Source organism: Bubalus kerabau, chromosome 17, assembly GCF_029407905.1.
Source record: "Bubalus kerabau isolate K-KA32 ecotype Philippines breed swamp buffalo chromosome 17, PCC_UOA_SB_1v2, whole genome shotgun sequence".
Lineage (NCBI taxonomy): Eukaryota > Metazoa > Chordata > Mammalia > Artiodactyla > Bovidae > Bubalus > Bubalus kerabau.
Genome location: NC_073640.1, coordinates 60,247,179 through 60,271,639, shown reverse-complemented (window position 1 = coordinate 60,271,639; position 24,461 = coordinate 60,247,179). Strand labels below are relative to the sequence as shown.

The window sequence follows — 24,461 nt, the reverse complement described above, 5'->3', positions numbered from 1 at the left end:
GTGCGAGCGGCGCGCGCAATAAAGCAGAGCGCGCTGCGACTCGCACATGCGTTGCGGAGAGTGAGATTTGGGTGAGGTTTCCGCTGTGGTTCCTGTTTGCGGGAGGGCGCGCGTTGGGGACTGGGTCACGCGTGTTGTGTGTGCCCGGGGCTGCAGTGGGGCGGGCACGCCGTGGCGGGGACGGTGTCAGGGCTTTCGTAAGCACTCGGCACCCGCGCCTCGAGGCGATCCCTGAATGTTCCCTTCGGGGCGGGCAGTGGCTCGCTCGGAGAGGGTGGTGGCTCCCTGGGGGCGCCCAGCGGGTGGAGGAGGAGTCCTGCTGCCGAAGCGAACGCGGACCCCCCGGGGTTGGCCCTCCTTTGCGCCGCAGTCTGGCTGCGCCGTGTCTGCTGCCCACGTTTCAGGGCTCCGCCATCTTGTCAATTTCTGGGGTTATTTTGCGGGGTGGGGGGATGTGGGGGAGGTGGGGAAGGTAGGTTTATGACAGTCTTTCTGCCTGGAGGTTTTCCACTCCAGTGTTAGCTTACACGTGCTTTCCTTAGGAAATCTGTATTCTGATTTCATGTGGCTGGCGTTTTGTGCGATGTACAACAGAGGCCGCGTGGGAGGTAGAGACAGGACCTCGAGGGTTGCCAAGGAAGGAGTGGGATCTCTTAAGTGAATTACTGGGTTGTGTCAGAACCAGAGGGTAGTAATTGTCGGACAAAGCAAAGGGGGCCTTCGTTCACTTTCAGGAGTCATTCTGACACAGTCATTTAAATACCAGTTTTGTGCTCGCTCAGAACATCCGAGTTTTGTTAAGCGTTAGTTCTGGGCTAATGGGGCTTTCTGGATAGCGTTTTCCCAACTCCCGAGCTATACCACACCTCCTCCAAGGAGATTCAGCCCAGGAATAGCTAGCCGATTTTCTGTTTCCCTACCACAACCCAGCAAGAATCTCCTCCAGCTTTGTTTCTCCTTTTAGAAAACAGTTAATTTTATCCTAACTGTTGCCTTGTCACAGGTGGAAGGCAGTTTCTCATCTATTCATCCCTCTTTTGCCACTGTCCCATATATTCCCTTTTCAGGCCTTTTCGTTGTTAAAATCCCCAAACATATAGGGAAATAGACGCTTAACAGGACGTTTCGCCATGTTTGCTTTTTGTGTACTTCATGTTTTGGAAATAAATTTCATATTTCATCCAAAATCGTGAACACAATGTCTCTCAAATAGCATTTTTTCTATTTAATGACAATGGTGTCATCGTCCTCAATGAGATTAAATCGTTCAGGAGGCCATCTCCTGTCTGCTTTGTGGTCATAGTTCCTGTCATTTCCAAAATGTCTTTCACTGTTTTGTTCAAAACTGGTTGTGTTTTAAGGATCTCTGGTGACTGCTTCTGCTGCTTGTACTTCAGGTTTCTCTTTTCCTCCTTATACACCGCCCTCCACCCCCTGGACAGTTTCTTCCAAGGGATTTGCATCTTAGTAGCCACTCTTCAGGGTAGGTAGCTAGTAGAGTCAATGCTGGAAATCTGCAAAACTGGGCAAGGGGAGTAGTCAGCAGGTTCTCTCCACGTGGTGGGTTTAGGACAGTCCTTTGTAGACCTGTGACACTGGGGAGGTGAAGGCATCTTGGTGTCACCACAGGGAAGGCTGTGGGCATTTGTACCCTGTGGAGGACTTTGTGTTTTCCAGTCTCTAGGCACTGGGTGAAGGTGAGTGACCTTGGGACCTGGTTGCAGAGGGACCCGGGCTCCCGTGATGTCCAGCACTGGGCTCTGATTACCCCCTGAGGACACAGTGCCCCCAGGACCTTTGACACCTGGGGATCTGAGGGGCCTTGGTTTTGATGTTCTCTGGATCCGCCCCGCCGTGAGACTCTCTTCCCCCACCCTCACCAAATCCTTCCTATGTTACAGGTGTGTCTTCAAGCTGAGGGGCCACCCACCCCACCTTGGTAAGAACCCTTGCTCCCAGTCCCTGACCCACCCAGATCTAAACTATCTCACCCTCATTTGGGGTGACTTTGCATCAAACATCTCTGTGACCTAGTTTATCTGCCAGCAATCATGCAAAGCCCAACTGTCCTGTTCTTGGGCTTAGAGATGTTAGTCAAGTGATTGCTCTCCTGAGCCTCAGTTTCTGTGTCTGTAGAGTGGGTACAATCCATCAGGAGCAGATGGGCCCTAGTCCTCTGCCCAGTTGGGTGGGGGATAGTGATGCCTCCTGCCTTCAAAGGTAGGGTTTGAATATAACAAGGAATATGGACTGCAGAAGGGGAAATATATAGTCTGTCCATGGTATCCATGGGGATTGGTTCCAGAGCCCCACAGATATGGAGGGCCCAGTGTAAGTTTTTGGGTTTCAGGGGGAAAGACTAATCCAAAGTCTGATTTTCAGACTCAGCAGAAAAGAAGCAGAAAGGCTGGAAGCACTATCATTGTCGCATTGTAGGGTGGTGGTTGTGGGATTTGTAGACAGTGTACCTTTCAGCAGAGTTTAGGCAGCTTCCCATGAATCATGCATATGTAAACTGATACAGTTATCAAGTTTACCCTCAATTTATACAATAGCCACTGTCAAAGAACATGGTTTATCTGGAGACTGTCTCAAAATGTTTCAAGTTTTGGAGAATGTTTCACAATTGTTTCAACAGCTAAATCATCAAATAGGCATGGGTATGTGTGTTACTAGAAAACAAACAACTGTTCCCAGTTCTAGGAGGGTTTTTCCCCCCCTCTATTCAATGAAGTCTGGGCCTAAATCTGTATTCCCACTAATAAGGTTGACTTGAAATTGATGGAAATAGATTACTTTCTAAATACATACTATGGAGAACTGGAAGTGTAGTCTCTGGGGAGGTTTAGATTCTTGCTGACAAGTACTTAAGGGGGTGAGAAGCTGTGTCCTCTGAAGGGTTAGCTCAGAATGGGGAACATTGGAGCACCTTTTTGGAAGGGCTCTTCTCTTCATCCAAAGTGGTGTGGGCCGAGAGGGAATTTCTGGGGAAGTGTGGAGTTGGGAGGATGCCACTTGGGCAGGGATATGTGAAGGGCCTGAGAGGAGGAAGCCCTAAGGGATGTGTAACACCTGTAGATTTATGAGGCAGCAGAACTGGTGAGATGGAAGCGTTTTATTCTGCATCGGCCAGTCTGAGGACGGCGGGATTGGGGTGTGGGGTCTGAGGGCACTGGGACTGCCGTGATGTCCAGCACTGGGCTCTGATCTCCACTGAGGACACGGTGCACCCCGGGACCTTTGACACCCGGGGGTCTGAGGCGGGGTCCCACCTCTGGGGAGAGATGGAGGAGGGGCGTGGTTGCTCCGCACCCCACCAACCTCCAGCTCCCCAACCCCTTACTGTCTGCAGGTGGTTCCTCCAGGAGTTGAGCAGCCTGGCCACCCCTCGGTAAGTAAAGAAGAGACTCCGCTTGTTATTAATACTGTAATAATCATAATCCAATTTACAACGGCATCAATTTGTTAATAAAATGTATAGAGTATGGTAATATTAATAAAGATGGATGCTGAGCACTTAGTCTGAGCCAGGCTGCATTTCTAAGCCCTAGAGCCATCCCCCCAATAACCTCATGATTTGAAATAGGTGCACTTTTGTCACTATTTCACAGCTGAGGTGGAGGCACATAAAGATTGCGATTTACCCATCCTTGGCTCCTTCTGGCCAGGAGGGGGCTTATTTCTGCAGCCCCCATCCACATTCAGGGGGACCAGGTGGTGGGGGCTTTCTCTGTCACCCCTCTTCCCTACAGTTGAGCATACAGGACCAAGGAGGTGGATTTTGATTCCTGGCTTTGCCACTTTTGACATTAGGGCACCTTCATGATGTGTCTGCAAGGACAGGGCTGGGGCGGGGTGTGTATGTGTATGTGTGTGTGTGCGCATGCGTGTGTGTGCTGTGGGCCGGCCTCCCCTGAGGTCCCAGGCCCCACCCTGCCTGGGCTTGTAGCTAATGCCTCAGCCAGTCCTGCTAGGGATTGTCCAGGAGGTGGCAGAGCTAGGGGGTCCTTGAACAGTCAGCCTTTGCAAGTCACCCCCAAAAGTAATGCATGCTCCCTGAATTCCTGTGGCATCCGCTGCAAAGATGGAGGGGTGGTGGTAAGAGGAAGTGGATGCAAGAAGGGCTAGGGTGAGAAACAGGCCAGCCTGGCGTGGGGGGTCGGGGGTTGGTTTGCAGAGAGGTGTGCTCAGTTGGTGCCGAAGGGGCCGTGTGGGGGACCTCCCATGATGTCTAGCACTGGGCTCTGATCTTCTCTGCAGACATGGTGCTCCCCCGGGACCTTTGACACCCGGGGGTCTGAGGGGTCCCGGGCTCTGGGCAGAGGTGGATGGGGATCGTGATTGCTACACCCCACCAACCTCCTCTTCCCCACCCCCGTGCCTTCCCGTCTGCAGGCAGTTGCTCCAGGAGTCCATCAGTTCCTTCAGCCCTCCCGGTAAGAACAAGTTCTTAGTGGGTTGGCCAATGCCGTAATCGTATGGAACTTATCAAATGTAGAGATGGTGGTGGTGGTGGTGGTGGTGGTATCCGTACAGGCAGATGCTGAGCACTAAACTATGAACCAGGCACAGTGCTAGGCACTGAAGGCATTTAATCTTCACAGTAACCCCATGATGGGGGCACGGTGGGTGGTGTAAGGTATAAGGGGAACAGCTTAGGGTCTGCGGAGACATCCGGTATCCAGGCTCCTGAAGGGGCCGTGCTTGGGGCCCCTGTGATGTCCAGCACTGGGCTCTGATCTCCCATGAGGACACGGTGCCCCCCCAGGACCTTTGACACCTGGGGGTCTGAGGGGCTCCCCCTCTGGGGAGGGGTTGGGGGAGGGTGACTGTTTCCCTGCCCAACGCCCCTCCGTGCCCTCCCCGCAGCTCCGGCGGCCGCGCCCCTCCGGCATTCCCGCCGGACCCGCGCCTGGAGCAGCCATGGCGGGGCGGGGCGACCGCTACTACACGTACACCGAGCTCCTGGCCATCGCACGGCGCTTCCGGCAGAACCCCAACGAGCTCATGATCAGCTGGATCCTGCGGGTGTATGACCAGGGTGGCCAGGCCCTGTCCCTGAATTCCGGGGAGCTGGCCCTGCTGGGCGACCTGACCGGCGACGCCGTCTTCAACTACCGCTGCAAGGCCCTGCGGGGCGACTGCAAGACGCTGCTGGCCTGGCTGCTGCTGGCCTGGCGCCAGCGCTGGGAGTCCTTCCTGCACTTCGAGGCCACCGAGTTGCCCTTCCGTCCCTGGACCACCATGGAGGAGGGCATCCAGCTGGTACGCGAGCTGGGCATGCTCGACTGGATCTACCGTGAGCCGCCGCTCCCCGAGCCCGCCCGGCTGGCGCCGGAGGACCTGCCCTTCACACAGGGCCTGCAGCGGCGCCTGCTGACAGCCGCGCCCTCTGAGCTGCGGCTCTCGCTGGTCAGCCTGCTGGTCAAGGGCATGACAGTGCTGGAGGCAGTGATGGAGATCCAGACCATCGCCGACGTGGGCCTGCTCTGGCGCCAAAGCCAGCCGGGCCGCACCAAGCTCATGCTGGGGCCAAACCCCACGCGCAAGGACCTCATGGGCTGGCTGCTGAGCCACGGCGTGCCCAAGGAGCGCGTGGACAAGCAGCCCACCAAGGTCCTCCTGGAGCTGTACATCAAGGAGGCCAAGCGCAGCCGCGGCCACGCCCCCTATGGGCTAGGGGAGGAGCAGCCCCCGCCTCCCCCGTACTCCGACCAGGCATGCGGGGAGGAGCCACCGGTGCGCCACGACTAGGTGCCCCTTGTCCTCGGGACTGGGACTGGGACCTTGTAGGGGAGACGCAGAGCCTTGGCCGGCGTGTCCAAGGAGCCCCAAAGAGGAGTAGTGTCCGTGCCCCCGGCCACCCGTGGGCATCACCGGCCACTGCTGGAGGAAAACAGGTGGCTGGCTCTTGGCAGCTCCTGCTGGATGCAGGGAGAGAGGCTGTTACATTTCCAGTCTGTTACACTTTAGCCCGATGGGCATGGTGGGGTGGGTTTGCCTTCCGCCCCCACCGCTCAGCCTCACGGCCCCCAGCCCCACCCCCCAGGCACTACAGGCCAAGTGGGAGACCCTGCCGCCCACACCATGAAAGCACTTTGAAATTTGTTCCCTTTTTCTTAAGGTTGTTGTTTATTTTGGTTTTTTTTAATGCAATATTTTTTTTACTCTATGATCTTTAGCAGACAACACTTGTTTTTTTAGCGGTGCTCGTTTCCCCCTTTGTGAAGGATTGTCTCTTAAAAGACTTTTTTTTTTTTTTTTTTTTTATCTGCAATGACTTTCTCTTAAAATGGAATTTTGTCCTTTGCTCGCCTGCGAAGGGAACGGCCTGTCCCTTCCGGTTTCGCCAGCTGCATGTGTGGCTGGAGGGACTGTCACCTCCGGGCGAGGGGCACTGCGGCCAAGAATCCCAGCCTTGTGAGGATGGACAGCCCTGGCAGGTGGTACCACGCATCCATTAAAAACAAAAACAAAAATCCGTGTGTCACTCCCTGTGAGCTGTGGTGTTTGGGTGCTGGGGTGAAGCTGGAGCCCGAACCTTCCCCTAGTGAGGCCAGGGGTTGGTTACATGGTCTCCATTGACACCCCTCCCCCACCCCACCCCCAGCTGTCTGCAGAGGAGAGCACCGGGCTCTTGGTAGGTCATGGGAGCTGCTCCCAGCAGCAGGGTTAGGTGAATCAGCTAGAGCTTTCCTTGGGTCTTCTATGGCTCTATGGGGCTTCCCTGGTGGCTCAGTGGTCAAGAATCTCCCTGCCAATAAAGAAGACACGGGTTCCATCCCTGGGTCAGGAAGATCCCCCTGGAGGAAGAAATGGCAACCTGATCCAGTATTCTTGCCTGGGAAATCCCATGGACAGTGGAGCCTAGCGGACTACAGTCCATGGGATTGGACATGACTGAGCACTCTCACACATGGATCCATAAGCAAGAGACTATGTTCCTGTACCCACTCCGCCCCCCAAGACCATGGAGTGCAGAGAGCATTCCTAACCCTTCCCTGAGGCCCTGTGACTGTCCTGGAACTCCAGGGGTGATGGTGGCCTGCGTGCTCATGACCCGGGCAACCTGGGGGGCCCAACCCCCCTGCCCCACGATGCTGGGTGGTGGGTAGTGCCAGGGAGGGTGTACTGGCCCCACTTGGGGCAGGCGGAGAATTTTCCTGTCTTGTCTAGCTGTGAGGACCCAGCTGTTAACCTCAGCCCTTTTTCTCCCATGCCTGGGGTGTCTGGGTCTGTCTGAACACCAGGCCCCCACCCCTGGTCCTCCAACTCTGCCCCATCTAATAGGCACCAAGTGGCGTTACAGAGTGCCCACTGCACACCAGGCTACTCGTACAGTCAGATGGGGTGTCGACACGATGCTGGTGCCCCCGACTGCTACTTGGTATGTGGGGAAGGCAGAGCCTCCTGGGTTGAGGGGTGACCGAAGCCCCACAAGAGCAGGCCTGGCATCACCCGGTCTAGGACAAGCACCCATGAGCCTACTGTTCATTAGGTGTGCGGTAGCGTCCCTTAGTTCAGTGCCCGCCCACAAATGAAGCTCCTGATCTGTACCTTCCACAGGTACAAATGGGACCTCAAGGCAGCCACTGGCTACCATACCTGGCAGTGTTCAGGTGGGGTCCCTCCCCCTTTAGATCATTATTGTAGCCCCTGCTATGCTAGGCAGCCCTCCGGCAATATTACAGTCCCCACCTGCTCTGCTGGTTCCCAGGAGGTTAGTTTCAGGGGTGGGGGAGTTTTTGCATCAAAGGAGGTGGGGCTCAGTTCAGTCGCTTGCGGCCTTCAGCTCTCCAGGCTTCCCTGTCCATCACCAACTCCCAGAGCGTGCTCAAACTCATGTCCATGGAGTTGGTGATGCCACCCAACCATCACAGGTGGGGGCACAGAGACCAGTTAACCCAGAGTCACGGCTTCCGGACAAGTCCCAGCAGGCTGGCAGTGGGACCAGCCTTTGAATCTCAGCTCTCCCAGAAGTGTGTAACCCACAGTGGGGGGCTGACCCAGAGCACAGGTGATGGCACCTAGAAACGGGTTTCCACACGTACACCCTGTGCTCCCAAGCATGTATAGAAACGTGCACGTAAACACCCATACAGGTATTATCCACAGAAGCACAGGACCACGTAAGTATGCACATGAGTGTCAAGTATGTATATACACAAGCACTACACGGATTCGTGCAGGAGTGCACGCGTGGATAGCCGTCCGCGTGCACCTGCACACAGACCCATGCACCCTTCAGCCCACACTCATCCACAGGGCCACGTGTGGCTTCCATGCCTGGGAGCCCGCCCCCGCGTTCCCCCGGCGCGCACAGTAAGTCACAGAAGCCAGAGGAGCGGGTGAGCAGAAGTGTTGGGATCCAGGTTCAGTTGTGGGGGAAGGGGTGCCCGGTTTCCTGGCTCACACGGGGCCCCCCCAGGCCCGCAAGCAGCCAGGTCTCCAGGCCAGTAGGCCCAGCCCCATGCTGAGGGCCGCCAGCACGGCCACAGCCCCAGCCAACAGGGGCACCACGGTGGCTGCGGGGAGAACACGGGGGTGTGAGTCTCGAGACCGGCGCCCCCCACTCCCACCCCAGCGCCGAGGGCCGTCACCTGCGGGGGTGGCCAGCTCGTGGGAGCCGTGGCAGGGGATCCCGTGAGCCGGAGGCCGGGCGGGGGCCGTCAGCTGGCGGAATCGGCTTAGTGGGCAGGGGGCTGGGCACCCGGGGAGGCGGAGAGTCAAAGGCAGACCAGCAGAGTCGTTGCGGTAGAAGAGGGAGACGGTGACATTCCTGGAGGGAGAGAGGAGGTACCTTGGTCCGTCCTCGCCTTCCCTGCCGCTGACTTTGAATCTGGAGAAGAGCGATTGGTTGGAGCACGGCGTTTCTGACTTCTATCCCTGCCAATACCGTCCCTTTAAACTCCCCCACCTGTGCCTGGGTCACGCCCTGTACTGGGGTCTCCATCCCTCCTCCTCTAGAGCGTTCTGGCCCCGCCCATTTCCGGGTACCGCCCCCTCCTTACCCTGAGTGGTCGCCATCTGCGTTGTCGCGGTCCCCGTCGCCCAAGCGCCGCCGGAACTCAAAGCCGAGGCAGGCGGCGTAAGGCGGTGTGTGCCCATCGTAGAGACCCAGGGCCCCCTGGAGGGCCAGGAGAGTGCTGTCGTGCTGCAGGCGGATCCAGGGCTGAGTCGGGGCTCCTCCAGATGGCCCTCGGACCCCTTAGAACAAATCCCGCTATCCTCAAACCTGAACCCTGGAGGCAGCCCCACCAGTTACAGGTGGTCATTTAATAAATGAGTGGACAGCTCAGCCAAAAAGGCTGTCCTTCCAGAAGAACTGAATTCTTTCCCACCATCACATTGTCACCTCCCTCCTTCCAGATTCCATATCTGGTGATGTGATCCAGGAGTATGGTTTGGAGATATATGTTACTCAAGGCATGAGGCTGAGGTTCCACCAGTCCCCGCTCACCCAAATCCCACCCCCTCCCCATCCCTGTGCCCACGTGGCACTGCCTCCCTTCCCAAAGACTTACAGCGGAATACATAACCATCTTGAGTGGCAGCCCCAAGCGCTGCACCCGGGAGAAGTTGGCCAAGATGGCATCTAGCAGGATTCCTGACAGGGCAAGTCAGAGAGTTAAGAACCCTCCAAAGGAAGGCACCTGGGCCTCCCAGCTGCCCGGCTCCACATCTCACCCCCACTCAGCTGGGCCTTCTCTGCTGCCTGGGGTGGGCCCACATGAGCTCCGATATCCAAAGCCGAGATCTGAGCTAGTGTCTGCAGGACATCTGGGGAGGCCCAGGATGGTAGTGAAAGACCATGAGCTTGCTGGGGAGAGAGGGAGGGGACAAAGTAGCCGCGATGTCTTGAGTTCTTCATGCTCCCCTTAGACCCACCGCGATGCCCCCATCAGCTGCAGTTCACTCTTCCTCCTCCTCTGGAGAAGGCGATGGCACCCCACTGCAGTACTCTTGCCTGGCAAATCCCAGTACCGGAGGAGCCTGGTAGGCTGCAATCCATGAGGTCGCGAAGAGTAGGACACGACTGAGGGACTTCCCTTTCACTTTCATGCATTGGAGAAGGAAATGGCAACCCACTCCAGTGTTCTTGCCTGGAGAATCCCAGGGACGGGGGAGCCTGGTGGGCTGCCGTCTATGGGGTCACACAGAGTTGGACACGACTGAAGTGACAGCAGGGAAGGGAACCCTCCTCTGATGCCCTCATAGGTGAGGTCTGGTCAGGAACTTACGGTGTGGATAATGTGCTAAGCTGCTTCAGTCGTGTCCAACTCTTTGAGACCCTATGGACTGTAGCCCACCAGGCTCCTCTGTCAATGGGATTCTCCAGGTAAGAATACTGAAGGGGGTTGCCATGCCCTCTTCCAGGGGATCTTCCCAACCCAGGGATCAAACCTGCATCTCTTACCTCTACTTGCATTGGCAGGCGGTTCTTTACCACTAGCACCACCTGGGATGTCCTTGGTGTGGGTAATAGCGATTATTAATTAACCATAGTAATGACCATTATTCCAGAAGCCCTTATCAGAAACCCTTGGGGCTAGGGCTGTTTCAGAATTCAGACGTTTGGGGGGACTTCACTGGTGGCCCAGTGGCTAAGACTCTGCACTTCCACTGCAGGGGGTCCAGGTTCCATCCCTGATCAGAGAACTAGATTTCATATGCTACAACTAAGACCTAGTGCAGCCAAATAATTGTTATTAAAAAAAATAATTCAGACGTTTGCAATTTCAGAAAGGTCTGGTGGTGAGGGTAGTATTAATATATACCTCGTAACACATTCTGTGGGGGCTGGGGCAGCCGCCTTAGACACACACTTTGCTCTTCCCACCATGCAATTAGGAACATTCCCATTAAGTGGGTAAGCAAGGACTGCCAGCCTCATGCCTCTTCAGGTCAGCGCCTGGGGCCCAAGCTTTGCCTTCCTGCGCTTTTCCGATTAGGGAACTGGAGGATTGGAACAGCAAACACGTAGACCGAAAACGCCTCACTGTGTGCCAGGCGCTATTTTAAGCGCATCGCGTGAATTAACCCCTTTCGATCCAATCAGCAACCCAAGTTGATACGAATGTCGCCATTGTCGTTGTATAGATGGGGAAATTGAGGCACCAAAGTTTAAGTGACTTGCCTGAGGGAACACAAGTAGTGAGCGGCAACGCTGGGATTGGAACCCAGAGCCCTTAACGACTTAGCCGGCTGGGTGAATGGGGCAGGGGCCCACCTGGCAAATCAGAGTGTCCAGGACCTTCCACGCCTTGCGCAGCGGCTCCCCGACCAGCGGCAGCCCCGTGAAGTTCTCCAGGCGAGTCAAGAAGTCCTGCAAGCACCGAACCGGGATGGGTGAGCCTGGCAGACGTCAGCACCCCTAGGGTCCAGCGGTGTCCGGCCGGCCCCGCTGGCCCTGCCCGCACGCCCCGCCCCCTTCAGCCTGCCGGCCCCGCCCTGTCCTGTGGGTCCTGCCACATCCCACTGGCCCCGCCCCATCCCGGTCGGCCCCGCCGCTTCAGCCTGCCGGCCCCGCCCTCTCCGGCCCAGCCCTGTCCTGTGGGCCCCTCCCCATCCTGCCGCATCTGGCCGGCTGGGCTCACCGTCCAGCCCTTCAAGGCGGTCTTGTACTCGGCGGCCTCCGTGGCCTCCCTCAGCAGCTCACGGTATCGGGGACAGCTGCGCGTAGGGAACCTCAGCAGCTGGAGGAGACTGAGGCTCAGAGGGGACAAAAGTGTGACCGGGGCCCGACTGCAGGCAGGGAAATGGGACTGGGGTGGGGGTGGGGGGTCCTGTCTCCAGTCCACGGTTTCTCACAGATATGGCTGAGCAGCTAGGGGTGGGCCGCTAGCCCCATCAGGACAACTCAGCCCCAGGGAGGGCTTCCTTGCTCTGGTTCCGGGGAGCCCCCCATCACCCCCATCAGGTCCGAGCCTGGTCTCTGAGCCGCTGGCCCTCTCCATCTGAGTCCCTGTCTCTCTCCATCCCTCCCGCCCCCAGGCCAGTCCAGCCCCCTGACCTTGTCCTCAGTGACCGGCACAGTGTGCACAGGGATGGGTCTCCAGGTGGCCTCGGAGCGCCCTGGGGCGGCCTCAGGGAACAGCCCCGCCAGGTTGGCCTGAGCACTCTCCAGTGTCCGGTCAAAGTCTGTGCTGCGAATGTACACCTGGATAGGGGGGTGAGAGGACAGTCCAGAAGACCACTGTCGGGGTCAGAGGTCAACTACAGCAGCAAACCAAAAGCTTCAGATTCAGCTCAGGGTCGAAGGTCAGGTGTTAGGGGTCAAAACTCAGGGCAGGTTCAAGGACCTGGCCTTTAACATTAGAAGTTGGTATCAAGGGTCAGAGGTCAATGTCAAGAGCAGTTGAGGTGGGAAGTTGGATGGACACTGAGGATTAAGGGGATCAGTTGAGTCAATGAAAGTCAGAAAGGAAGATCAGAGTCACTGAAGGTGGAAAGTTAGAGGTCAAGAGAGGAGGGCAGGTTGGAGGTCATGAGATCAGGTCAGCAGGAATGATCCTATGGTCATCTGTCAGGAGACAGAGGAAGATATAGAAAAGTCAGATTTGATGAAGGGTAGAGGTCAAAGGTTGGAGTCAGAGGGCAGGTAGAATCAATGAGGGCCAAAGACAGAATCAATCAAGTTTCGAAGTCAGAGGGTCTGGCTGGAGTCAGTGAGAGTCGGAACACAAAGGTGGAGATCAGAAAATAAAAGTCAGAGTTGATGGAGGTCAGAGGTCAAGATGTGACTCAGGTCGAGATGGAGTCAGGGGTCAGTGTGGGTTAGTTGATGGTTCGGGGGTCAGAAATCAGACCTAAGATTCAGGTCAGGTGGATGGGGGTCACGGCCAGAGATGGAGGCCCAGGGAGGCACTGGAGTCAGTGGAGGTCAGAGGTGAGAGGTCACGAGGTAGGATGAAGGTCAGCATGGCTGTACCTCTTCCCGCCGGTACTCGGGGCTCAGAAAGTCCTCGTAGCGGCTCCTCAGGAAGCGGCCCAGCTCCAGCTGCTGGCGGACCCCCTCCTGGGGACAGAGCCGGCTCAGCGGACCCCTCCCCACCCCACCCCACCCCACACTCTATCCCCAGTGTCTCACCTCGGTCAGCTGGCCCAGGCCACGTGGCCACAGGGTGGATGCAATTTCCTTGTGCGGGTCAGTGGGGTAGGAGGCCAGTGGGGCCCGGTCGCCATGGCGGAATACCTAGGGAGGGGACCAGGTCAGGCCAGGCTGGGGGACGTGAGGGGCTGGGACGGGGCAGGGGGCACCTCACCACCGCCACGAAGACCAGGGGTCCTTCCGTCAGGGCTGGGGGCAGCAGCAGCAGCAGCAGTAGCAGGAGAGGTCCGGCGGGGTGGCCCCGAAACCCTGGCCCGGCCATCTCCACACAGCCAGACGCTGAGCTCAGCGCACTGTCTGCGCCGCAGCCCCACCTGCTCATTACCCCCGCCCCAGCACCCCCCCACCAGAAGAGCAGGTCCCAGCACGCCTCCCCCTGGATCCAGAACCCCTGATCCCCCAGGGCCTCTGTCAGCCATGGATTCACCGGGGATGCGTCCGTTTAATCTTTCCCTCAACCCCAGGAGATGTTGATCTGATTGCCTCTGTCTCCATGGTGCGGATGGGGAAACTGAGGCACGGTCAGGGTAGGCAGTCTGCCTGAGGGAACACAGCTAGTGAGCGGCAGAGCTGGGATCTGAACCTAATGCCCTGAGAGTGGGTGCAGAGGGAGGGAGACCCCCACCCCTGCCCCACATTCTAGACCCTGCCCTCTCCTTGTTCCCCGCTCTACTTGCCACGTCTGTTCTTTGAGGTTCTCTTGAACTTCTTGGTGATTTCATCTTCTTTCAGTGCCACTCACAGCTGGCCAAAGCCAGCATGGCCCAGAGGCTGAACACCCATACCCTGGAGCTGGGACAGGTTGGGTTCAAACCCCAGCTTTGCCACATATAAAGCTGTGTGATTTGGGGCAAGTTACTGCCCCTGTCTCTGCCTTTGTTTTCTCATTCATAAAATGGGGACAAACATGGTCTGTACCTCAGAGAGGTTCATTGAGAATTGACAAGTTCTAATAGATTGGGAGCCCTACTAGCTCAGTGGTAATCTGCCTACCAATGCAGGAAATGTAGGAGACGCAGGTTTGATCCCTAGGTTGGGAAGATCCCCCCAAGGAAGAAATGGCAACCCACTCCAGTATTCTTGCCTGAAAAATCCCATGGACAGAGGAGCTTGGCAGGCTACAGTCCATGGAGGTCAAGCATGCACACAATGCAATGCAATATATTGTGCACTTAATCCAAGGGTTTGCAGAGTAACTACTCAATAGTGTCAGTGATTTATTGCTGTGTAACAGATCACTGTAAAACATAATGAGGACTTCCCTTGTGGTGCAGTGGATAAGAATCCGCCCGCCAATGCAGGGACACAGCTTCCAGCTTCGATCCCTGGTCTGGGAAGATTCCACATGCCCTGGAGCATCTAAGCCTCTGCGCCAAGGAACTAGATCCCTGCACGCCGCAGCTAAAGATCCTGCGTACGGCAACTAAGACCTGGCGCAGCCAAATAAATAAAGGAGACCACAGAGAGCTCCCTGGTCTCTCCCATCACAAGAGGACACATTAAGTAACTGGCCATCTGTGAATCAAGAATCCAGCTCTCACAAGACACTGAATCTGCCAGGGCCTTGATCTCTGGATCTCCAGCTTCCAGAACTACAAGAAAGAGATTTGTGTTGTTTAGAAGCCACCTCATCTATGGTATTCTGTTGCTGCTACTGCTAAGTTGCTTCAGTCGTGTCTGACTCTGTGCGACCCCATAGACGGCAGCCCACCAGGCTCCCCCGTCCCTGGGATTCTCCAGGCAAGAATACTGGAGTGGATTGCCATTTCCTTCTCCAATGCATGAAAGTGAAAAGTGAAAGTGAAGTCACTTAGTCGTGTCCGACCCTCAGCGACCCCATGGAATGGTATTCTGTTAAAGCGGCCCAAATGGATTAAGACAAGCCCCAACCTCAAGATCCTTAACGTAATCATTGCTGCAAAGTCCCTTAAGCCATGTGGGGGTTCTGGGGGTTGGGGTGTGGACAGTTTGGGGTTATGACTCAGCCCACCACACAAGTAAATAAGGGGTGGCCCGCCCCACCCCTCTGACTCACTTTCTGCCCTTCTCCTCCCTGTTCCATGCCTTCAAGGAAGCCATCTGTCTTCAGCACCATCCTGGCCCCTCTACTCTCTGGGTCCCCTCTGGGGTCAGCCAGTGAGGGGAGCAGGAACTCTGAGGGTGGTGCAGCTGTAGCACAGCTTTCTTAGGGGAGGACCCTGTCCTTTGAGGGTCTGGTGACATGGATCTCACCCCTTGAAGCCTATGGTGCGTGTGCTAAGTTGCTTCAGTCGTGTCCAACTCTTTGCAACCCTATGAACTGTAGCCCACCGGGCTCCTCTGTCCATGGGGATTCTCCAGGCAAGAATACTGGAGTGGGTTGCCATGCCCTCCTCCAGGGGATCTTCCTGACCCAGGGATTGAACCCATGTCTCCTATGGCTCCTACATTGCAAGTGGATCCTTTACAGCTGAGCCACCGGGGAAGCCCCCTTGATGCCTAGGAGTGTGTATTGATTCGCTAGGGCTGCCGTAACAAACAACTGCAAAATGGCTGGTTAGGCACCAGAAATTAATTAATTTTTAAAAAATATTTGTCCGTTTATATGGCTGTGTTGCATCTTAGCTGCAGTGTGTGGGCTTCTCCGTAGTTGTGGAATGCAGGTTTAGTTGTCTCGAGCTTGTGGGATCTTAGTTCCCTGACCAGGCATCAGTGCAGAGTCCCCTGCATTGGAAGGCAGATTTTTAACCACTGGACCACAGAAATTTATTGTCTCACAGTTCTGGAGGCCAGGAGTCCGAAATCAAGGTGTCGGCAGGAAGTTGGCCCCTCCTGGGAGGAAGGACCGGTTCCCAGGCTCTCCCTAGCTTCCAGGGTCACTGACGGTCCCTGGCTTTCAGGAGCATCACTCCAGTCTCTGTCAAAACGTGGGCCTCTCCATGTGTGTCTGTCTCTGGGTCTCTTCTCTTCTTATAAGGATACCGGCTATGACCTGATCTTAACTGGATTTACATCTGCAAAGACCCTATTTTCAAATGAAGTCGCTTTCACAGGTACCAGGGGAGAGGACTTGAACTGACCTTTGGGGCGGGGGGATTCAGTTCAATTCCTACCAGGTGGCAACAGCTCCCCGATTTTTCTAAGCCCAGCACTGCACCATCCCACCAGCTGTGAACATGAGCCCTGCATTAAACCTTTTTGAACTGCACCTGCCACTTTCTGCTGCAACACTGAGACAGAACATCCTTCCAGATTTTTCAACACATATATTTTTTTTAATGTTATTTATTTGCTGTGCCGAGCTGTATGCAAGATCTTAGTTCCCCAACCAGGGATCAAACCTGTGTCCCCTGCACTGGGATCGCAGAGTCTCACCTGCTTTGGGAGCACGATCTTAACCACTGGACCACCAGGGAAGTTCCAACACACATTTTAAAAATATCTGTGTGCTTTTTACTGAAATGAGATCCTGCAATTTTGTAATGATCTCCTACTTTCCACATCAACAGTACTTTCACCTCATCTAATAGCCACTCAGAGGACCCACATGTCTTCCCAAATATCATGTACAGCTGATATATCCAAGCCAGAACCCAGTTCAAAATCACCCATCGAACCTGGTCATGTGTCTCTTACGGATTTGCTCAAGTAGAGCAAGCCCATGTGCCTTGGGTTTTTTCCTTTTGTTTTGTTTGGGGACACAGACTTCTTGGAGAGACCCTTCCAGTTTCCCCTTTGAATGTCTTACCTTCTTGGTAAGGTATCATTTAACAGCCGATTCTTGTCATTTCCAGGTTTTAGGTTGTATAAATTCACTGGAAACTCTAGATTAGCAAGTACTGAATCATTGCTTCTAGGTGTGTATGTGTATATCACATAGCTTATAATTTTAAATCCAGAAAGGTACTCATCTGGGCCTTCCCTGGCAGTCCATTGGTTAAGAAGCCACACTTCCACTTCAGGGGTCATGGGTTCGATCCCTGGTTGGAAAAAGAAAGATCCTGTATACACTGTGTTGTGGCCAAAAACTAGGGGAAAAAAAAAAAAAACAAATATAAAAAACTACTCAGCCAGGTAGATGCTTTTTTTTTTGCTTTTACTTTTTTTTTTTTTTTTTTTACAAACTAGAAAATTTGCCTAAGGCCACCCCACTCTCAAGTGCCAGAGCTGGGATTCAAACCCATCCCATTGGCCCCCAGAGCAGGAGTTCCTCCCTAGACCCGCCCTCCCCCTTCCTCCTATCTCCAGCGGAATCGTGGATAATGACGGCAGACTGCACTGGTATCGCTGTCCTCCGTTTCTCTCCTAACCTCAAAATTAGTCCTGAAGGATGGACCCGAAGAGATTCAGGTGTCTACAGACACCACCTGCTGAGAAGGAGGGCTGGCGGAGTGAACAACAGGGACCACCGGAGGGCCGTGGGAGTCCCAGGCACATCACGGAGCCCTTGGCCCAGAGATGGGGAAGTTGTTACCTGCGCCGATTTCTACCTTCATAACTGGTGCTCCATGGGATGAAAAGATGGTTGCTCCTTGGAAGGAAAGCTATGACCAGCCTATCAGATCAGATCAGATCAGATCAGTCGCTCAGTCGTGTCCGACTCTTTGCGACCCCATGAATTGCAGCACGCCAGGCCTCCCTGTCCATCATCAACTCCCGGAGTTCACTCAGACTCACGTCCATCGAGTCAGTGATGCCATCCAGCCATCTCATCCTCTGTCATCCCCTTCTTCTCCTGCCCCCAATCCCTCCCAGCATCAGAGTCTTTTCCATTATTAGTGTATAGGAATGCAAGTGATTTCTGTGTGTTGATTTTATATCCTGCAACTTTACTATAGTCATTGATTAGTTCTAGTAATTTTCTGGTGGAGTCTTTAGGGTTTTCTATGTAGAGGATCATGTCATCTGCAAACAGTGAGAGCTTTACTTCTTCTTTTCCAATTTGGATTCCTTTTATTTCTTTTTCTGCTCTGATTGCTGTGGCCAAAACTTCCAAAACTATGTTGAATAGTAATGGTGAAAGTGGGCACCCTTGTCTTGTTCCTGACTTTAGAGGAAATGCTTTCAATTTTTCACCATTGAGGATAATGTTTGCTGTGGGTTTGTCATATATAGCTTTTATTATGTTGAGGTATGTTCCTTCTATTCCTGCTTTCAGAGTCTTCCAATGAGTCAACTCTTCCCATGAGGTGGCCAAAGTACTGCAGTTTCAGCTTTAGCATCATTCCTTCCAAAGAAATCCCAGGGCTGATCTCCTTCAGAGTGGACTGGTTGGATCTCTTTGCAGTCCAAGGGACTCTCAAGAGTCTTCTCCAACACCACAGTTCAAAAGCATCAATTCTTCGGCGCTCAGCCTTCTTCACAGTCCAACTCTCACATCCATACATGACCACAGGAAAAACCATAGCCTTGACTAGACGAACCTTTGTTGGCAAAGTAATGTCTCTGCTTTTCAATATGCTATCTAGGTTCGTCATAACTTTCCTTCCAAGGAGTAAGCGTCTTTTAATTTCATGGCTGCAGTCACCATCTGTAGTGATTTTGGAGCCCAGAAAAATAAAGTCTGACACTGTTTCCACTGTTTCTCCATCTATTTCCCATGAAGGGGTGGGACCGGATGCCATGATCTTCGTTTTCTGAATGTTGAGCTTTAAGCCAACTTTTTCACTCTCCTCTTTCACTTTCATCAAGAGGCTCTTTAGTTCCTCTTCACTTTCTGCCATAAGGGTGGTGTCATCTGCATATCTGAGGTTATTGATATTTCTTCCAGCAATCTTGATTCAAGCTTGTGTTTCTTCCAGTCCAGCATTTCTCATGATGTACTCTGCATAGAGACATCACCTAGACAACAAAGTTCTGTATAGTCAAAGCTGTGGTTTTTCCAGTAGTCATGTATGAAATGGGAGAGTTGGACCATAAAGTAGGCTGAGCACTGAAAAAGTGATGCTTTTAAACTGTGGTGTTGGAGAAGACTCTTGAGAGTCCCTTGGACAGCAAGAAGATCAAACCAGTCCATCCTAAAGGAAATCAACCCTGAACTGGAAGGACTGATGCTGAAGCTGAAGCTCCAGTATGTTGGCTACCTGATGCAAAGAACTAACTCATTGGAAAAGACCCTGAGGCTGGGAAAGATTGAGGGCAGGAGAAGAAGGGGGCGACAGAGGATGAGATGGTTGGATGGCATCACCAACTCAATGAACATGAGTTTGAGCAAGCTCCAGGAGATGGTGAAGGACAGGGAGGCCTGGTGTGCTGCAGTCCATGGGGTCACAAAGAGTCGGACACGACCGAGAGACTGAACAACTGCTGCTCCCGCCCCCAAAACTGGTGATGGGGCTCTGGAAGGCTCAGCTCCCCCACTGCTGTGTCTCTCAAGCTTTCCTCTGGTGGACGCCATCGGAGGAAATTTTGCCTGGGCCACCTCACCTGCTCTGGCCTGCAGCCTCCTCCTGCTCCTGCTCCTCCTCCGGGATGTTTCTGCCACTTAGAGCTGATCCTGTTCCTCCTCTGCTTGTGGCCCTCCCGTGGCTCCCCAGCGCCCTCTGGGGTCGTAGGTCTGGCTTCTCCCATCTCAAATATTCCCGTCTCAGAGTTCAGATGCTCCCTGTATCCAAGTGCCCATCTACCCCAAAGCCTCCGGGGCGAGGTCCCTTCTTCCCAGAATGCCCTTCTCCGGTCACCATGGCCACCATTCTGGTCTCCCCTCAGGGTTCCGCCCGCTGGTCTTCCCTGTCTGGCTCAGAGGCTCAGGAAAGGGAGAAGGAGGCCAAGCAACCCAGAGTCTGGAAATCATGGCCATGAACTTTCAGGAAGTGAGGAGGGGCCCAGTGGGCGGGAGGGCGGTGCCCCAGGGCAGGGGTGGGGGTGAAGGGAAGGGATGGGTCCTGACCTCTGACCCCTCCACCCAGAATGTGACCCTGGCCATGGCCGTATTCACCATCCTTGCTTCCATCTACTTCTTCAACAAGGTGAGTGGGAAGGGGGTGGAGGTGGCAGGCTAGATCTCGGTCTCTTCCGCCTCTGTGTTATCATCTTGGTCTCTCTTCCCTTCCTCTGTTTCTGTAGATCTCTCTGTCTCTTTTCCTCTTGTAGGCTCAGCAATGAGAAGATAGAGCACCACCTAACCCAAGAGTCCTGCCTCTGTCCCGACCATGACTCTGGCCTCTGAGACCAAATAAATGTGACTGAGTCAGCACACCCTGCTCCACCTCACCAGGCCAGCAGGCACACCGCCTCCAGCCAGCTCTGTCTGAGGTCCAGGCTTCTGGGTCAGAGAGAGGAAGCCTGGACTCCTGGGTCTGGGGAAGTTGGGGACTAGCAAGATAGACTCTCAGATTTGAGGCTAGGGTACAGTCATGGAGCTGAGTTTTGAAGGATGAGTAGGAGTCTGTCAGAGTTTAGAAGGGGAAAAGACATTCCAACTTGTGTGCAAGAGCACAGAGAGGAGAAATAACAGGGCTAATTCCCCACCTGGTACCAACACAGACTGCTGTGTACTTCAGATTTATTTCTTCTCTCTGAGCCTTGGTTTTCTCCTTGGACTCCAAAAGGCCGTAGCAAGGACAACCTGACATGAAAGACGTGAATGGAATTTGCAAGCTACGGAGGGTCTGTAGTGGTCATCTTCACTGTCACATTGTATCAGCACATCTTTCTCTTAGCAAACTCCTATTCAACCTTCAATGCCCACTGTAAATGCCCCTTACTATAAAAGTATCCAGACCTCCAAACACATAGTCAGTTACCCCCTCCCTCACTAACTGCCTCCTCCCCGCTCCCTGTCTCCATCCCCATTAGGTGGAATGCCCTGGGTGACACACTAGCCTTTAGTTGACCTTTATTTATTTTTTTCATCAGATAAACATTTCATTTCAATTCAAGATTTGAAAAGGAGACTTCTGAGCAGAGTGACTGAACATCCTGGGTTTCCCAGGGAAGGCCTAGCAAATTCTAATTGGGAATTGATTTATAGTCTTACTGTAATTTTGGCTTGCAGAATGCAAAGACTTTGGGCCAGTTATTCCAGTATAATTGGGAATCGTATCCTCTTTATTTCTTCTTTTTTATTTATTTATTTTTAGCTGTGCTGGGTCTTCATTGCTTTGAGGGCTTTTCTTTAGTTGCAGTGATCAGGGGCTCCTCTCTAGTTGTGGTGTGCAGGCTTCTCGTTGCTGCGGCTTCTCTTGTTGCAGAGCACAGGCTCTAAGGCTCATAGGCTTCCATAGTTGCAGCATGTGGGCAACTAATAGTTGGGTGCACAGGTTTAGTTGCTCTGCAGCATGTGGGATCTTCCAGGACTGGGAATTGAACCCACATCTCCTGCACTGGCAGGCGGATTCTTTACCACTGAGCCATCAGGGAAGCCCCTTTCTTTAATTCTTGAAAGTGTCCTGATTTAAAAGGTAGTCTTACTTATAGAGGGGCTGGCTTCCCATGTGGCGCTAGTGGTAAAGAACCCGCCTGCCAGTGCAGGAGACTTAAGAGGACATGGGTTCGATCCCTGGGTCGGGAAGATCCCCTGGAGGAGGGCATGGCAACCCACTCCAGTAATCTTGCCTGGAGAATCCCATAGCCAGAGGAGCCTGGCGGGCTACAGTCTATAGGGTCCCAAAGAGTCGAACACAACAGAAGAGACTCAGCACACAGCACTTACAGGAGACCTTGTTTGCAAAATGACCACACGAGGGCGGTGTTGGACCATGTTCCCAGCCAGAACTTGGTCCCCCTGGTTCTAGAAGGGAAGTTAGTTGATTTCTGCAAAACCGGAATTCTGTGACCTGGGAGGGGAAGCCTTCCTTGAGGCTTCCTCTCTCCCTGGACCTTCGCCCCGCCCCCCATCTCGCTCCTCCAGTCCTCCCAGCGGTCCTTCTACAAGCAGAGCTGACCTGTCCCTCCCTGCGCACAGTCCCTCCCCCGGGGATAGCTGTCCCAGCCCAGGAGACTGGCATCGCAGCAAGGTGTATCTAACCTGACAGCCCTCCAGGCTTTCTTTTTAAAGTCTCACCCACTTCCCACGCCCCCTCTGTAGCACACCCTTGCCCAGCTGCTAAGTCATGTCTGACTCTTTTGTGACTCCATGGACTGCAGCCTTCCAGGCTTCTCCGTCCATGGGATTTTTCAGGCAAGATCACTGGAGTGGGTTGCCATTTCCTTCTCAAGGGGATCTTCCCGCACCAAGGATCGAATCCAGGTCTCCTCGAGTGTGTCTCCTGCATTGGGAGGCAAATTCCGTAAGTAACTGAGATGGTTTAAAAAAAAAAAAAAGAAAAACACACCCCAGGGCCATTGCACATGCTGTGCTCCCAGCCTGGAGCATCCACCTCTATTTTGTGTCAGTTCCACCTGAAAGCCTTCCTAAAACCCCTCCTGATCAGAATCAGGCTCCCTACCCCTCACACCTTCCCCATTCCTCACCCTTCTCTGCAGTGACTGGGAGCCTGAGGGTGGGGCTGCAGAATAAGATCTGACTCCTCTTCCACCCCCAGCATGGGTCTTGGCTATCAGTGTTTGTGAAGCAAATATTGACAAAGAAATTGATCTTTGTGTCCTCCCCCCTCCACTCCCACCTCCAGGGTTTTCAGCCATTGAGGGCTGGGTTTTCTCAGTCCCCTGGGAGCTATCGAGGTTGCATTTTCACAACCACAGGTACTTGGAGATGGATGGGGTTCAGCCCACACGCAGCCCTGGGACTCACTGGGGAGCTTTTGAAACTCCCAGAGCCCAGCTCTATTCTGGACCACTTAAACCACAACACCTGGCGGTGGGGCCCAGGCATTGATTCAGATTTTAAAAGCTCCCCCCAGAGATGCTAATGGGCAGACCAGGGTCAAGAGAGGCATCCCAGCAATGTGTTTTCCAAAGACAGAAGAGAGAGGTTTTCCTCATTGGAGCTTAGCAGGTTTCTTCAGAATGTGGAGCAAAAAATAACCTTTAGATTGGAAACTAGGGAGTTTGAAAACCAAAGATGACCAATGACATCCTTCCCCAGAGGCTGGGCCACTGGAGAGATGCTTAGGAGGTGCATGCGTGTTTCAAAAGGCAGTGAGAGAAGGTGAATAATAACATGTGTCCCAGGGGCCCAGAAAATCCGGTGGCCCAGAGCTGTCCTGTGTTGCTCAGTCCTACCTATGGGGACCAGAACATCCCAGTGGGCATGAGCCTTACATGGTTTTAGCTCCGAAAGTCCTATAGCCCAGTATTGCATTGCTGAGTCCTGGCAATAACAAGGAGCCACCTGGGAAGCCCTAGCATGGACCACAGCCTGCCAGGCTCCTCTGTCCATAAGATTCTCCAGGCAAGAATACTGGAGTGGGTTGCCATTTCCCTTCTCCAGGGGAATCTTCCCGACCCAGGGATCGAACACGGGTCTCCTGCATGGCAGGCAGATTATTTACCATCTGAACCACCAGGGAATGGTTGGTTTTGTCTTTAGATCCAGGCCCATGTCTGTCTGTCTGTCTGTCTTCCCCTGTCCACCTGTCTCTCTCCACTCATTCTCCTCGCCTTCCCTTCTAGATGAGTTCTATTTCCACCTCCTCCCAGGTCGTCTGCTGTCCTGTCTCCCGCTTGGTCCCTCCCAACAGCCTGACCCGTCTCTCACCTTCTCTCCCTGCCTGGTCCCGTCTGTCGCCCGTGCGTGTGACGCTGTCACATCTGTGTCAGGGCCCCCTTCTCCCTCCCGGCATCTCCCCACCTTGGCCTGATTTCTCTCTGCATCCCTGTCCCCCTCTCTCTAGGTCTCTGTGCTCCTCTCTAAACCTCTATCTCTCTCAGCATCTCACATACTCCAGAATTTTATAAGATGGGAGACCCCCCCCCCCCGTCCCCATAAAAGTCCCCAACCCCTCCAGGGATTTCCCTTCCAGTCCAAACACAAACTGCTTCAGTGCCAGGCCAGAGGATGAGGATGGCTGACAAGGTTCCCCAGCAGGCGTCCTGTTAGAAGGTCGGCCCAGCTCACCTGGCATCCCCAGAGTTCGTAGAGCCGGCGTGCCCAGGACCGGAAGAAGGAAGCAGAACGCCCCGGCCCAGAAAACCGCCCTTCCGGCTGTGCGATGGCTCTGCGCCCAGGCGTGCTGGGGCATCGGGGAGTAGCAGTCCCTGGCCACCACCGTAGAGGGTCAGGAAGGCCAGGCCGGGGTCCAGGTGGTGGAAGATGCCACCCAGGGGCCAGCCAGAGCGCGTCCTGGTGAGGGTCAAGGGCGGGAGGACGGTGAAGGCGGCCGAACCAGGCAGCTGATGGGGGCGGAGGCAGGAGGGCCCTGCGGCTTGGACCACCGGGCTGGGGCTGGCCGCCTCCAGGAAGCACGAGGTGAGGGCGGCGGCCGGGGAGTAGAGGAGGAAGAGGGTGGCCTCTGGTGGGCTAGGGGCT

The 24,461-nt window shown here is 54.4% G+C and overlaps 2 protein-coding genes and 4 non-coding genes across 6 annotated transcripts; 5 read left to right on the top strand and 1 right to left on the bottom strand.

Annotated features, from left to right (window-relative positions):
- LOC129631759 (Friend virus susceptibility protein 1-like) lies at positions 1-6,479 on the top strand. Its single transcript, XM_055553000.1, has 5 exons — positions 1-71; positions 1,902-1,939; positions 3,353-3,391; positions 4,396-4,436; positions 4,870-6,479. The coding sequence occupies exon 5, from the start codon at positions 4,924-4,926 to the stop codon at positions 5,752-5,754; it is 831 nt and encodes a 276-aa protein (XP_055408975.1). The 5' UTR covers positions 1-71; positions 1,902-1,939; positions 3,353-3,391; positions 4,396-4,436; positions 4,870-4,923; the 3' UTR covers positions 5,755-6,479.
- On the top strand, positions 1,733-1,823 carry LOC129632629 (small nucleolar RNA SNORD88). Its single transcript, XR_008704619.1, has one exon. It is a non-coding gene; the product is annotated as a small nucleolar RNA SNORD88 (small nucleolar RNA).
- LOC129632630 (small nucleolar RNA SNORD88) lies at positions 3,179-3,264 on the top strand. The gene has a single exon (XR_008704620.1). It is a non-coding gene; the product is annotated as a small nucleolar RNA SNORD88 (small nucleolar RNA).
- LOC129632628 (small nucleolar RNA SNORD88) lies at positions 4,216-4,308 on the top strand. The gene has a single exon (XR_008704618.1). It is a non-coding gene; the product is annotated as a small nucleolar RNA SNORD88 (small nucleolar RNA).
- LOC129632627 (small nucleolar RNA SNORD88) lies at positions 4,708-4,799 on the top strand. Its single transcript, XR_008704617.1, has one exon. It is a non-coding gene; the product is annotated as a small nucleolar RNA SNORD88 (small nucleolar RNA).
- A 156-nt stretch (positions 6,480-6,635) lies between the features above and the next one.
- On the bottom strand, positions 6,636-13,373 carry ACP4 (acid phosphatase 4). Its single transcript, XM_055552975.1, has 11 exons — positions 13,266-13,373; positions 13,091-13,195; positions 12,932-13,018; positions 12,014-12,160; positions 11,598-11,696; positions 11,231-11,326; positions 9,688-9,820; positions 9,525-9,607; positions 9,012-9,154; positions 8,601-8,779; positions 6,636-8,525 (listed from the first exon to the last, which is right to left on the bottom strand). The coding sequence occupies exons 1-11, from the start codon at positions 13,371-13,373 to the stop codon at positions 8,410-8,412; spliced, it is 1,296 nt and encodes a 431-aa protein (XP_055408950.1). The 3' UTR covers positions 6,636-8,409.
- Positions 13,374-24,461: the final 11,088 nt, after the last annotated feature.